At 41.1% G+C, this 13191-nt stretch overlaps 1 protein-coding gene across 4 annotated transcripts in view; it reads right to left on the reverse strand.

Moving 5' to 3' along the window:
* Positions 1 to 2191: 2191 nt before the first annotated feature.
* Positions 2192 to 13191, reverse strand: part of AMOT (angiomotin) — a 60260-nt gene continuing 49260 nt past the window's right edge. For all 4 annotated transcript variants that reach the window (XM_017857380.1, XM_017857379.1, XM_017857378.1 and 1 more), the window contains 3 exons: positions 6071 to 6303; positions 4247 to 4939; positions 2192 to 3918 (listed from right to left, as the gene is read on the reverse strand). In XM_017857380.1, coding sequence (XP_017712869.1) covers positions 3821 to 3918; positions 4247 to 4939; positions 6071 to 6303 — 1024 coding nt within the window. In that variant the 3' untranslated portion in view covers positions 2192 to 3820. The remainder of the gene's footprint in view (positions 3919 to 4246; positions 4940 to 6070; positions 6304 to 13191) is intronic.

Consider the following 13191-nt stretch of genomic DNA (forward strand, 5'->3'; position numbering starts at 1 on the left):
CAGCCTCCCAAAGTGCTAGGATTACAGGTGTGAACCACCACGCCTGGCCAATCTAACACATTTTTGAAGGAACATTTGCTTTTTCTTCCAACAAGTGACTGCTCCTTAAGAAATGGGCACAATACATTTCTGAAAAGAATGCTTTGCAAAGCTTTGTAAGAAGGTCTGGTGAACTTAATACCTTATCTTCTTTGTCCTGAAAAGAGGGAAGGCTTTTATCCATATGGTTTTCAAAGCACTCATCATAAATATGGAGGGAATCAAGTCCAACTTTAAGAAAAATCAAATTTACAGTTGAATTAATTCTAGACCCCCTACCCTATCCCTTTTGCAACACCCATCAAGTCTATTTCACTGTGAAAACGTGTCATTTCAAAGTCTTTGGGGATCCTTGCCTCACCAGTCAGGTTTGGAACTCATTGGTAAACAGGAGGCACAGAAAGGGCAGTGTAAAGGCAGCCTTAACATTTTCAGTGAAGAGCCAACTCGTTTGTGGTTTTGATTTGTTTTTAATAACAAGCTCCCTCAACCAAAACTGATGAATTGGCATCAGAACAAGGGTACAAAAGGAATATCAAGGGGCCTTCCAAAATGCTAACCAAAGGATGAATTCTCTGCTTTGGGTGGCCATCATTTTATCCCTAGAAACCAGGAGATAAAAAGATGCAAAGCTTTTAATATATGCTGCCTGAGTATATAAAGAGACCGATTAGAGCATGTGGCCTGTGGTGTTGTCTTAATACTTTATAATCTATAATCACATTCCATACTTCAAGCAAATGCAAATTCTGCTGCATGCTGCCCTTGAAAGGCAATTTCACTGCATACTGAATTGAAAGTAATCACTGATACAGCACAAATAAAGCCTCTGTCGGGTAAACACCAAAGCATTTTCCACACGGTACTGCATTTTAAAATAGCTAACTTTATTGTCAGTGAAAAGATAGGCACAAAGTGGATTTAAACCTGCTTAACTTTATTGGAACTAGCTCAGTTGATTACAGAATGGGGTCACAATCATTAGGGGACCACATACATTTTAAACCAAAGGCGATTCTTCTCTAGCCATCTGCCAACCCCAGCTATCCATTTTACAAACACATGCCATTAATCACAAGGGAGGCCAGAAGGAGGTTTCATGGCTCCATGTAACCCATCGTTGCTACTGGAAAAAAATAAACAAACTCCCGACACTTGTCCTACTGATGATGGATGGCACTTGGAAGATACATTTCCAAGAATCGTGGCAGGCTGAAATTGGTGGCAATTAGCCCACAACTGATATCTTCCTTAGAAAACATTTTCAGTAAGAATGCACACGTTTTAAGTAACATACTCCATATGCACATAAGCAATTGAGATAATAGGAGATTGTGTGGCTAACAGATATGAGAATATAATTGATCAAAGTTAGTGCATATGTCTACACTTTAAGCTGCCGCATTATGAGGGTTTAGGCTTGTCATGAAAAGTAGTTTGCACAATCAATCAGTTTGCTCATCTTCCAATTGTTATACCCACTCAACAGTGTAACAACAAAAAGAGAATATGATGGGTCTCTGGGTATCTTTCCTATGGCAGATGATGGCAGATATTTTAGGTTCCTGCTGTCCTATTACCTTGAAGCTCAAAAGCAGCATTAAAAGGAAATCCTTCATTAAATCAACAATCAAGATACATGATTTTAAAAGAAAGCTCAAGCTACTTTTATTTCAAAAAAGACTGTTAATAGGAATTTCATATCAAGTAAAGTTTGTTCTAATGAAGTTTTTCTATACATGGAACATTGGGGTACAACTGACTTAGAAGGTCCTCAGAGACCACCAAGCAGTACAAGCTAAGACAACCTGGTCACCCTCCTTTCCTGAGGTGCCAGTAAAATGCACAGATAGGTAGGAGTCCAGAAAGAGCCCCCAAATGTTACATCCACACAGCTGTGAAAAGGTGGCTAATTGAGATTTCTCCCATAAAGTTGAATTTTTGGATCAACAACTAGTGGAGATCTTCTGAAAAGGCTGTATCTATCTTCTGCATAATATACTGACATACTCTTCTTTCCTCTCTTAGATGTACAATGTTATTTTAGCAAATTATCCGGGATTGGAAACTGAGCAGAGAGGAACTGTCTCTGGTATGAGAGGACAGATAGGTTCTGGAAAGTTCAAAATAGTACCTAACCAAGAACTTCTTAGCTGTGTTGTGTGACTTTTAAAAAGTCACTGAACCTCTCCAGTTCTCAGATTCCTCATCACTAAAATGAGGGGGTAGGGCTATATTGCTAAAGTTCTCTCCCACCACTATGGCTCATGATGTAATATATCAGGCCTACTCTTCTATTAATCTGGTTTCTAACTAAGACATCCCAAAACCTCTACCCCCCCCACCCTTACCTAACACCCCCCTACCTTCCCTCACCCTCCCTATACCCCTTAAAACTGATCTTAATGATGCTATCTGCAGATTTGTCACCTTAATGAAGGGCAGACAGATGACACAGGGCAGGGACCTGTGGCAACTGGCATCCTTCTGTGTTCTTGGAGGCAGCCCTATGGCAAGGCTTGGAACCATTGCCTCCTTTGATCTCTACCCACATGCACATTTCCCGCTGCTTCCCAAAGGTATTCCAAGATGGAGTCACTGACAGTGAGAAGAGGTAGTTGAGGATACTGCTGCAATCCACCTCTCCCCCGACTGCAGCATAGTACTTTGGGTTTGTCATGTTATTCCCTTGGAGATGATAGTCAAAAATGCCTTTTAAGACATATGCTTAGAATTTGACACACAAAACAAGTTATTTCAAAGTAGTCACCAGAAATTCAAAGCATTCAACCTGTCAACAAAGATCCTTCCTCACTTTGCAAATGATTAGCAATTTGAGACTGGAGCCCCAGCCAGTGAATCTGTGCTGTAGAAGAAATAACCACTAAGCTGATTGGTCTTAATAAATGCAAGCAAGCTGTGTTCATGGCTACACACAGACCATGAAAGTCTGCATATAGCACCTCACGCAACTCTCCATCAAGGCCTCTGGTGGTCTAACTCCCTGAGAGAGAGGAAGTTGTGCATCACTCAGTTAATGTACTCTCCCAGCATCTGAAAGCAATATATTAATTATCCAAATGCATAAATTATTCCAGAGCATATATATGAATGTATGAACCTCCAGGAGGGAACCAAAAGAATCCGTTTCCAAAGCACCACTGAAATGAAGACAAACACAATTCCCTGGGGCAGGGTAGCTGGGAAACTGGAAGAAAAAATTATCTCCAGCACCCTTCTGCACCCCAAAACTCCCTACCTTTTTTCCAGCTTACGTAGCTCCTGAAACTATTCCCTTTTGTAAGCCTGAGGTGAGAGCTTTCTCCGGCTGCTGCACAGGATAGTAACTATACAAAACAGCACACATTCAATTCTCTCCAGCTTCCCACTTCCAAACTACGTGTTACACACTGTCTTCCACACATACTGTGCTCTTCGATTAAAAATGATCTAGAATATGGAAATTTTAAACAAATTTAAGCACATTGAAAGCACTGATGTATACCCACCCGTTAACAGTCCCAGTATTTGTATAAATTCAAACAATAAGCTTTAGAGCATATTCTGATTAATCTGTCTTTAGAGGTACTCCCTAAGCATACCAGAATAGACTGGTGGTTCACATGGTATTACTCAAGTAGTACATTGTTCCAACAAAAAGTCCTGTTAAAAAACATCCCCTCCCCCCAACCCTTGTCCTCACCCCCAAAACAAGAACCAATAAAAGGGGAAATGATTAAAAGCATTTTTGCTGAGAATCTGCAGCTCTTGATTTGGCCATTTAGATGAGATATTCCACCATCTCTGCATCAGGCTCTTGTCCCAGGATCTGAACGGGAGTTTTTCTTTCCAGAGTATTGGAGTGGAACACAGGCCCATCTAAACGGAAATAAGGGTTAGAAAACACTTAGGGATGAAGAAAAAACCTGTATTTCTAGAACTAGACACCATCAGAGCCCTCATGAAGCCAATGGCAAAGTGAGACTTGTCACCTCCCTCATTTACTTCTGCTAAGATAATGGCCTCTACTCATGCCTGTTCCCATCTTGGTGGATGAGAAGTCATTTACAGACTCTCTTCTCTCTCCCTTAGAACATGAAAAACTCAGTCCAAATGATAACTCTGCCCAGACATCAGGCAACAAGAAATAAATCTGTATTTGAGAGCAGAACTAAACCAAAAGTTACCTGCTAAAGGGAATAATTACCTGCTTTGTCTGGATTGCAGGTCAAACTTGGTGTAGACAAACGATGTGGTCCAGGACCGGTAGTTGGACTTGCAGGAACCTCAGCCTGAGCCACAGCTGGAGTTGGAGTTGGAGCTGGAGTTGGAGCCGCAGCCGGAGCTGAAGTTGGTGCCTGAGTCTGAGCAGGAGTAGAAGCCTGAGCCGCTGCTGAAGCCGGAACTGGAACCAGAGCCAGAGCTGGAACCGGAGCCGGAGCAGCTGGAGCAACCTGAACAGCAGCAGCAGCAGCAGCAGGAGGAGGAGCAACGGCAGCAGCTGAGGCAACAGAGGCAGCAGCTGGAATCTGACCAGCAGCAGCTGGAGAAACAGCAGCAGCAATAGCAGCAGTGGTGGCTGGAGACGGGGCAGCAGCAACAGCAGCAGCAGCAGCTGGAGCAGCAGCAACAGCAACTGGAGCAGCAGCTACCATGGTGGTGGTGATAGTGGCAGCAGTGGCAGTGATGGCGGCAGCAGTGGCGGCAGCAGCAACTGGAGCAGGAACAGAGATGGGAGCAACAGTTGCAGTTTTGTTCGATTCTGTCCCACGTTCAGTTTGGGTACTGCAGTCTCGGCTGCCTGTCTTGGAGTGAGCCGAGAGCAGGGGAGTCGAGGGGGGCACAGGCGAGGGTGTGGAAGGGACATATTCAGCACGGTAGTCTCCACCCAAGAGAATGCCTACAAATGAAAGAGGAACAGACATTAGAAAAAAATAGGTGATTCAAATCCAGACATCTAATTACCTGTTCTCCCATTCAAATTTCAGAAGAAATTTGAACGTGTCTAAATTATTTATTTTTGCCTCCAGGGAACCCAGAAATCAGTGTGTGAGGCTCCTCCAACCATGGCTAAAAGTTTCTTACAGACTTCGAAGATCCCTTCTGGTCCTCATCCATCACCTGGCACAATATATTAAGCCTGTAAGTGACCTGGGTATCTGTTTTGATTTATTTTTCCAATGGTGATTGGGTTCCACCAAGTGTCAGAATGCTCCTACTCAGCTCCACTTATAAACCATTACCACACATTACCAGGGAGCAAGAAAGGATTTGGGGAAGAAGTCTATTGATACAGATTAAGTGTGGTAATAATTGTGTGATCTAAGGTTCTCACCATGACCATAGTCTCCAAAATGCTTATTCTAACCAAAAGACATTATAAGTATCAGAGGACCAAGAATGGAATTAAAAGCAACAAAAAAGGGTTAAAATAAAAATACATATAAGCTTCCTTCCTCAGGCTCTAAAAATGTGCCCGTGGTATCCACAATATGTCTGGGGTTTTGATTAGAGGGGAGGGAATGGACAGGAATGGAATGAAAAAGTACATTCTGTTCTCATCTCAGAACACTGTGGGAACAAAACCTGCTACCCAAACGATTTAGCGTAACTAAAACTCTGAGTTCTCCTATTATAGAGGAGGAAGGAACACAGAAATGCTGGAATTTTGAAATTCTGAATGACACAAAGGCCACATGGGTTTTGGAGAAAGATAAAGGTGCCACATGGCAAAGGTCAAATGTGAGAATATTTTAGAGGAAATTAGAGTTATCTTCCTTCACACCCAAATGAAACTCAAGATTCTTGTCCTCTAGGCTTTGGCCTCAATCAGTATTCTCACTGGGAGACTTCAAAGTGTGGAGGAGCTCCAGAATGTGGAACTAGGTCTCAGGAGGCATATAAACCCAAAACCCTGGTACACCTTCCTCTCTAGAACCTGGACCATCATCCCTTTTCCTTAAGCATGGGTGCTTGTCTCATGGCTCTCTTTGAACATGTGACTATAATCTTCCTTATTTACTGTCATTACCTAGGCTTCCCTTCCAGCTCTTGTCATCTCGCTTTTCTTCCATGATGGGGGTGCCAGTCAGGGTGGATGAGTGGGAGAGCAAGCCTGATCCAGCATTGGAAATGGACATCAGAGACTTCGCTGGCCGCATGCACGACAGCTGCTCTGTCTTGCTCGGCTCCTTCCGGGAACGCTGCTGGAGTACTTTGATCATGGCATCCTTCTCAATAATCTGGGCATGTAGGGTCTTAATCCTAGGAGCCAAAGACAAAGAACATATACAGACCTTGCTGCGGCCAGGCGCGGTAGCTCATGCCTGTAATCCCAGCCCTTTGGGAGGCCGAGGCGGGCGGATCACAAAGTCAGGAGTTCAAGACCAGCCTGACCAACATGGTGAAACCCTGTCTGTACTAAAAATACAAAATTTAGCTGGGCATGGTGGCGGGCACCTGTAGTCCTAGCTACTCAGGAGGCTGAGGCAGGAGAATCACTTTAACTTAGGAGGCAGAGGTTGCAGTGAGCCAAGATAGTGCCACTGCACTCCAGCCTGGGTGACAGAGTGAGACTGACTCCATCTCAAAAATTAAATAAATAAATAAATAAATAAATAAATAAATAAATAATAAATGGAGGAAGTAAAAGTAATAAAGGAAGTGGTCATATAAAAGCAGTTTTGAGAAGGACTTTGGACATGGCTAGTTCCTGCTTGACTTCTCAAAGCCCAAGTGTGCTGTGATAATGGGGCCTAATGTCCCCACAAAGTCTCTTGTCCAAATGTAGTTGAAAATGCAGCTTGTTTCTCAGAGTGATTACATGTATTCATTAGATTTAATTATTGAAAGTTCATTTCTATTTGCCAAGTAGTTTTAAGCATAATCCTCACTAAGATTTGGCTTCTTATCTGATGGAAATCTCACCCAGCTCAGAGGGATTCAGGACAACTCCTTATATTTGATATCTACAGTGAAATCAAAATGTAATTCACAGCAAACTTGTGCAAGTTTTTTATTTGCCTGTATTAAAAGTAAATTGCACCCAAATTATTCACTTTAACATTTGCTACTGAATATGGTGATTTCATTGTTGTTAATGGTGACTTAATGCCTTTCTAGGGAAAGGTTACATTAGGTGAAAGGAGTAGTTGACCCCAACAGTGTGAAAAAATCAGTTGGTGGCAGTATAGTCTCTAATTAGGAAAAATGCTAGAAAGACTTCCTAAGAGTTCTGTGCAATGGGGGAATTCACCATCTCTATGAAACTGTAAGAAAATCTCATTATAGAGACCATTGTAGAAGCAAATGGATCAGTTGAAGCCAATGTATTTAAAACATTTTTCCTCACTCAGTGGAGATTGCTCCAAGCTTATGATTCTCACCAGTTGCTTTACCACTTGCTCCAAAAGTCTCTGCAGAAAGTCCTGGGCTCAGAAAAAGCCAGCAGACCTTAATGTCAACAAAGCTTTTCACAGTAAGAGTCTTTCCCCACAATTCTAATAGTTTGAATCCATTTCTCCCCTGAAATCCCTTATTTCTGTAACTCTCATGTCTTTCTCAGTGCCATTAGTGGTAAATCTACTAATTTTTAGTTCACTGCTGCTAGATCGGTTCCCATACAGATTTAAGTATATTTAAATATAGCTGCATTGGAAGGATGTCATGTCATACATTAGTCAACTGAACCACTCTATCGACACCACCACCTTGAAATAAAGAGAAATTTGATTCTAGTGCATACATGCTACATCTACATTTATCATTCAAGTAGGGAGAATTTTGAGAGAAGTGAGTACTATTTATTCTACTGAATCAACAGGTGAAAATTAAAAATCTTTTCAGAAAGTCAGGAGTGAAAATTCAGAAAATACATAGGATTTCTTAAATTTAGAGAGTAGTATTCTATTCACACTTCTATTGGATAGGGTGGTGTGTCCACCCACCTAGCTCCCATTTGTTTCTCTGAAAACTACCTTTGTTTTTGGAAAGTCTTGTGTCATGACCCTTGCTATGTAGGAAGGGGTCCAAACACTCCACCTTTCAGGGCAAAACTAGAATTTGAGTTGAACCAAAGTAGTGGTAGACCCAGACCAAGATTAGTCAACCAAATGGTTTATTTACCAAGCAATTTAAAATTGGGATTCAAAAATACTGGTTAGTCTGTTGGTATTTTAAACTGAAAGATCACATAAGCAAGGCATTGATAATCATGTGAACACAGACCCAGGGAAATGGCTTCTATTTTTTTTTTACAGAAGTCATAAAGGGAGAAAGGTCAGACTTTCAAGAAAGTCAGAGGGTATACTAAGTAACTTATTGCTACAGATGAACATTGGTAAATACACCTGAGTACTAGAAGCAAACAATAGACACATCAGCTAAGATCAGGTGGGGCATGTGAGCTAATAAGTAGAGCCTTTGAGCCAGTCCCACTGGATTCCTAGCTAATCTACATCTGAAACATTCTAGCACCAAATCAATGGGTCTATCCCAACAAAGTGACTGTTCTCTTGCCAGAGTTCTAACTGCATAAAGGACCATGATGTTCCATCTGAAAGTGTCTCAGGCCATTAACTCAAAGACCAATTAATAAGGACAAAAGGCGTGCATGTGTGTGTGTGTGTGTGTGTGTGTGTGTGTGTGTGTGTGTGGTGGGGGGCTGGGGGGGCGGTATTAGGATTAGGGAGAATACTGATGCAATTATATTGGTCTTAAAGGAAATCAGACAATAGACCGAGAAAACAATGAACTGGCACTGCTTCATTATACCTCCCAAGAGAATGGGGATCTGCAGGAGAACTCCAGGCATGTTTTCTGTTGGCAGCTAACTATGTTCTCTTAGCTTCAAGATTATGTCCAGTGCCGATGAGGATGAAGTGGCAAGAGAAAGAGGCAGAAAGTTGCTATTAAGGTTGGGGATTTGGGTGAGCCTCTATAAAATTACTGTTCCCCAAAATATACATGTACCTTATATGCAAGGTTGAAACCATGTATGGAATGATGAAATAATTGGAGAGCAAGAAGGGGAAAGAATACAATGGCTTTCATTATTTGCTAAACTCAAAGTATTTTACCATCTCAGCATTCTATACTTTCTCTAGTGCAATTCACTGGCTTGTAGTCCTACTGGGTACCCAAGAGGAAGCAGCATTTGCATAGTGCTTGAGAGCACAGGCTCTGAATACAGACAACTCAGCAGGTCCCAGCTTCTCCAAGTATTCTCTGCCCCCAACAAGCTTTATGACCTCTGAAAGTCAAGTTATCTGCTCTAAGCAAGCCGCTTCATATGCCAAGTGGCAACAATATTTATAACTTCATCTCATAGAGGATAAAATTATGCAGTAAGACAGTGTCGGGCATGGTAAAAACACTCAACAAAGCTATTATTAAGAGAGAACCACATAACTCAGGAGGCTGAGGCAAAAGGATTGCTTAAGCCCAAGAGTTCAAGGCTGCAGTCAGTTACGACTGTGCCACTGCATTCCAGCTTGGGTGACACAGCAAGACCACTGTCTCTAAAAGAAAGAGAGAAGGAGGGAAAGAGAGAGGTGGAGGAGAGCGAGAGTGAGAGACAGAGAGAGAGAATGAATCACATAGGTGAGTAGATGGAAGGAGACTAACATACAGAGATCACATGAGATTCTGACTTGAAAGAATTCCAGCTCTTGGTAAAATCCTGGAAGCAATTCCTGTACTGCAGAATTCCAATGTGAAGGTTGGGGCTTTAGAGCCAGGACTGTTGAAAAGTGCATGGTGTCTACGGACACTGGGGAATTGAGCATACGGTTTGTCACTGGGGGAACTAGTGCTGGCCTGCTGCCACTTTCATCGCATAAAAGACCATTTTGGGGACTCAGAGCCCTGCCAGCTAATTGATATGGACACTGTGAACTCCTCAGGAATGGAGCCTGAAAATGTGGGGCACTTAGTGAATTCCGACAGGGCTGCCAGGGCAGCCCTCAGCATCAATCTTCCTTCTAGAAGACTAGGGCTACTAGGCTAGTGGCTTAGGCAAAAGCAAGCAAGCACAATATTTGAATGAGCAACTTGACCTGCTACCTTCCAACGCTCCAAGACGTTCTCTAAGAACATCAGGAGAGAGATGCTGGGCTACAATCTGAAAATAAAACCTGCAAACCCCAAACTGCATATTCCTGATTTTGACATCCTCCACCTCAAATTCTTAAGTAAATAGTTTGTCATCTTCTTTCTCCTTCTTTTCTCCAACAAAGTTATCCCATCACATTGCTCAAACTGCTTTCTAGCATGTCACCAATAACCTCCTAATTAAAACACCTAGTGGCCTTTCAAACTTCAAGCCTATCTTTTCCTATCAGCATCACCCTTTTGTTTATTTAATGTGTGAACTAAGACTAGTCCTTAACTGTAGGAAACTTACAAGGGAAGACAAAAAAGTAAATAATTAACTAGTACAGAAGTGAGTTTGGACTTTATTGCAAAAGGCAGTGAAAATTATTAGAGCTTTCCAAGGGAATAAAATGATCTAAGCCATGCCTTAGGAAGACGGCCTTATCTCTCTTAGAAATGTGACAGAGAGATAAGAGAAGTGAAACACTGGAATCAGGCAGACCAGTCAGCAAGGTGATTGTAATAATCCCAGCAACAGATCATGAAACTATGCACCAGCGAAGTGGCGACGGAAATGGAAACAGGCTGTAGGAAGTAGAACTGATACAATTTGGAGACAATATCAATGTGGGAGTTAGGGAGATGGAAGAATGAATGACAACTTTGTTATTTCGAACTCAAATGCCTAGGAAAAATGAAATACTGTTTGCTGTGAAAGGAAACTGAGGAATGGCTCTTTTGGAAAGCACTGCAATGGGTTTTGATTTTGGGTACACTGGAGTGAAAGTGACTTAAGAATTGCCATATGCCAATATCTAACAAGTTGTTCAAAATTCTAACTTTAATTTTAGAGATATCAGAGTTACTATTACAGTTATTATCATTGCTATTACTGAGAAGCTAGAGCAGAGGATATAACTAAGATAGAAGGTAGAATGAGAAGAAAGCAGAGGAAGGAAATTGAGAAATACCTACAAAGAGGGAATAGGTAGACATGCATTATGTGTGTGAACAGCTTCTACCTTCTGCTTCCCTCTTCTTTACTTCCTTCTTTCCAGAATTCACTTTTGCTCAAAATAAACATGAAACATTACACATTCTGAGAAAGGCAGTAACCTAATTCAGTAAACGCAAGCTGATAAAAATTACACGGTTGATTGGGTGCGTTATCTTGTCATCCTTTTGCTGCTCTTCAGGAATAAATTCATTGTTTATGAGCTGAAACTAAAAATCTGCATTGCCAAATTGGTTCTTCTGCAAATGAACAGGGACTCCTACTCAGTAGTAATTTCCCCTCATCTATATTAAGCATCTAGAGAGGACTCCCTAGGGACAAAATAATATGGAGCCTTAATTCAGGCCATATTATTGTGATTATTTATAATATTTCCAGGTAACTAAATAATTAGCTTCAATTAGTATCTTACTGAACAGCTAATAATCACTATTATTACCATCTTTGAGCTACACCATTTCTAAGAAGCAGCAGAGTTACAGCAGCTAAGGTGACAAAAATATAGATTTAAATCCTAGTTCTTCTGTCATTTAGTAGCTGTGTGTGATCTTGGGCAAATTATCTAACTAAAATGAAAGAAATAAATGTCCTGTTATCACTTTCAATAAAACAAATATTTTAAGTATCAAATACTCATTTTAGATATGCCAAAATATCTTAATTTACTATCTATCTATCTATCTATCTATCTATCTATCTTTATCTCTCGGCCCTCTTAACCTTTCATCAAGTAAAATTCACCTAAACATACAACTGACCAATCTCACAGAGTTGCTGTATCTGATGTTTAAGATGCGTCTCAGGATAAAGGACAATGCCAGCACTTTCCATATGCATCATAATGCCTCCTACTGGACTCTTTAAGGGTAAAAACCAATATCTAAGCGTTGGAAGGGATATAAATAGACCACCTAATATGACTTATCACCTGAGAAAAGACACTTGCCTATTCTTATATTATATTTTATTATTGACAATGGTCAAAAACTGGAAACAATCCAAATATGCATATATCCAAATATGCATACATAAACTGTGATACATCCATACCATGAACACTACTCAGCATCAACTTGGATGGGTCTCAGAATCATTGTGTTGAGTGCAATATGTCAAACAAGAAGAGTAAATGCAATATGATTCCTTTTATATGACATTCTAGAAAAGAAAAGTATAATTTTGTGACAAAATAACAGATTAGTCATTGCCTGGGGTCAGGCATGGCAGGAAGCGATCAAATTCAAGGGCACGAGAACACTTTACAACAGGTCCTCTATGTTAATTGTAGTGGTGGTTACACTGTTGTATACAATTACCAACATTCATCAAACCGTACACTTACAACAGGTGATTTTTTAATATGTAACTAATATCACAATTGAAAAAAAAATTGTTTTCTCCAACTATCGTTGATACCACCAAAGCAAGATGTCCTAATTGTGAAATCTGTCATTTACCAATGAGCCATTAGGTTTGGAATATATTAAGCTTGAGATCCTGGTAGAATACACAGAAACCAAGCAGATCATTAAAATGTGGCACCAGATTTAGGGATATAATTTATACATTTAGAAATTGTTTCCTTCCTGCTTTCACATCTTCCTTTCTCCTTCCTTCCATTTTCCTTCTTTCTTTTCTTCTTTCCTTCCTTCCTTCCTTACTCAAATACACTTGAGCACTTTCCAACTGCAGCCAATATCCTAGACACTTAAAAATTATCTTGAGGCCTGGCGCAGTGGCTCACACCTGTAATCCCAGCACTTTGGGAGGCCAAGACAGGTGGATCACAAGGTCAGGAGATTGAGACCATCCTGGCTAACACGGTGAAACCCTGTCTCTACTAAAAATACAAAAAATTAGCTGGGCGTGGTGGCACATGCCTATAGTCCCAGCTACTTGGGAGGCTGAAGCGGGAGAATGGCGTGAACCCGGGAGATGGAGGTTGCAGTAAGCTGAGGTAGCGCCACTGCACTCCAGCCTGGGCAACAGAGCGAGACTCCTTCTCAAAAAAAAAAAAAAAAAATTTGAAAGAAAAGAAAATATTA

This window comes from Rhinopithecus bieti, unplaced genomic scaffold, assembly GCF_001698545.2.
Source record: "Rhinopithecus bieti isolate Rb0 unplaced genomic scaffold, ASM169854v2 scaffold_46340, whole genome shotgun sequence".
NCBI classification, from domain to species: Eukaryota; Metazoa; Chordata; class Mammalia; order Primates; family Cercopithecidae; genus Rhinopithecus; species Rhinopithecus bieti.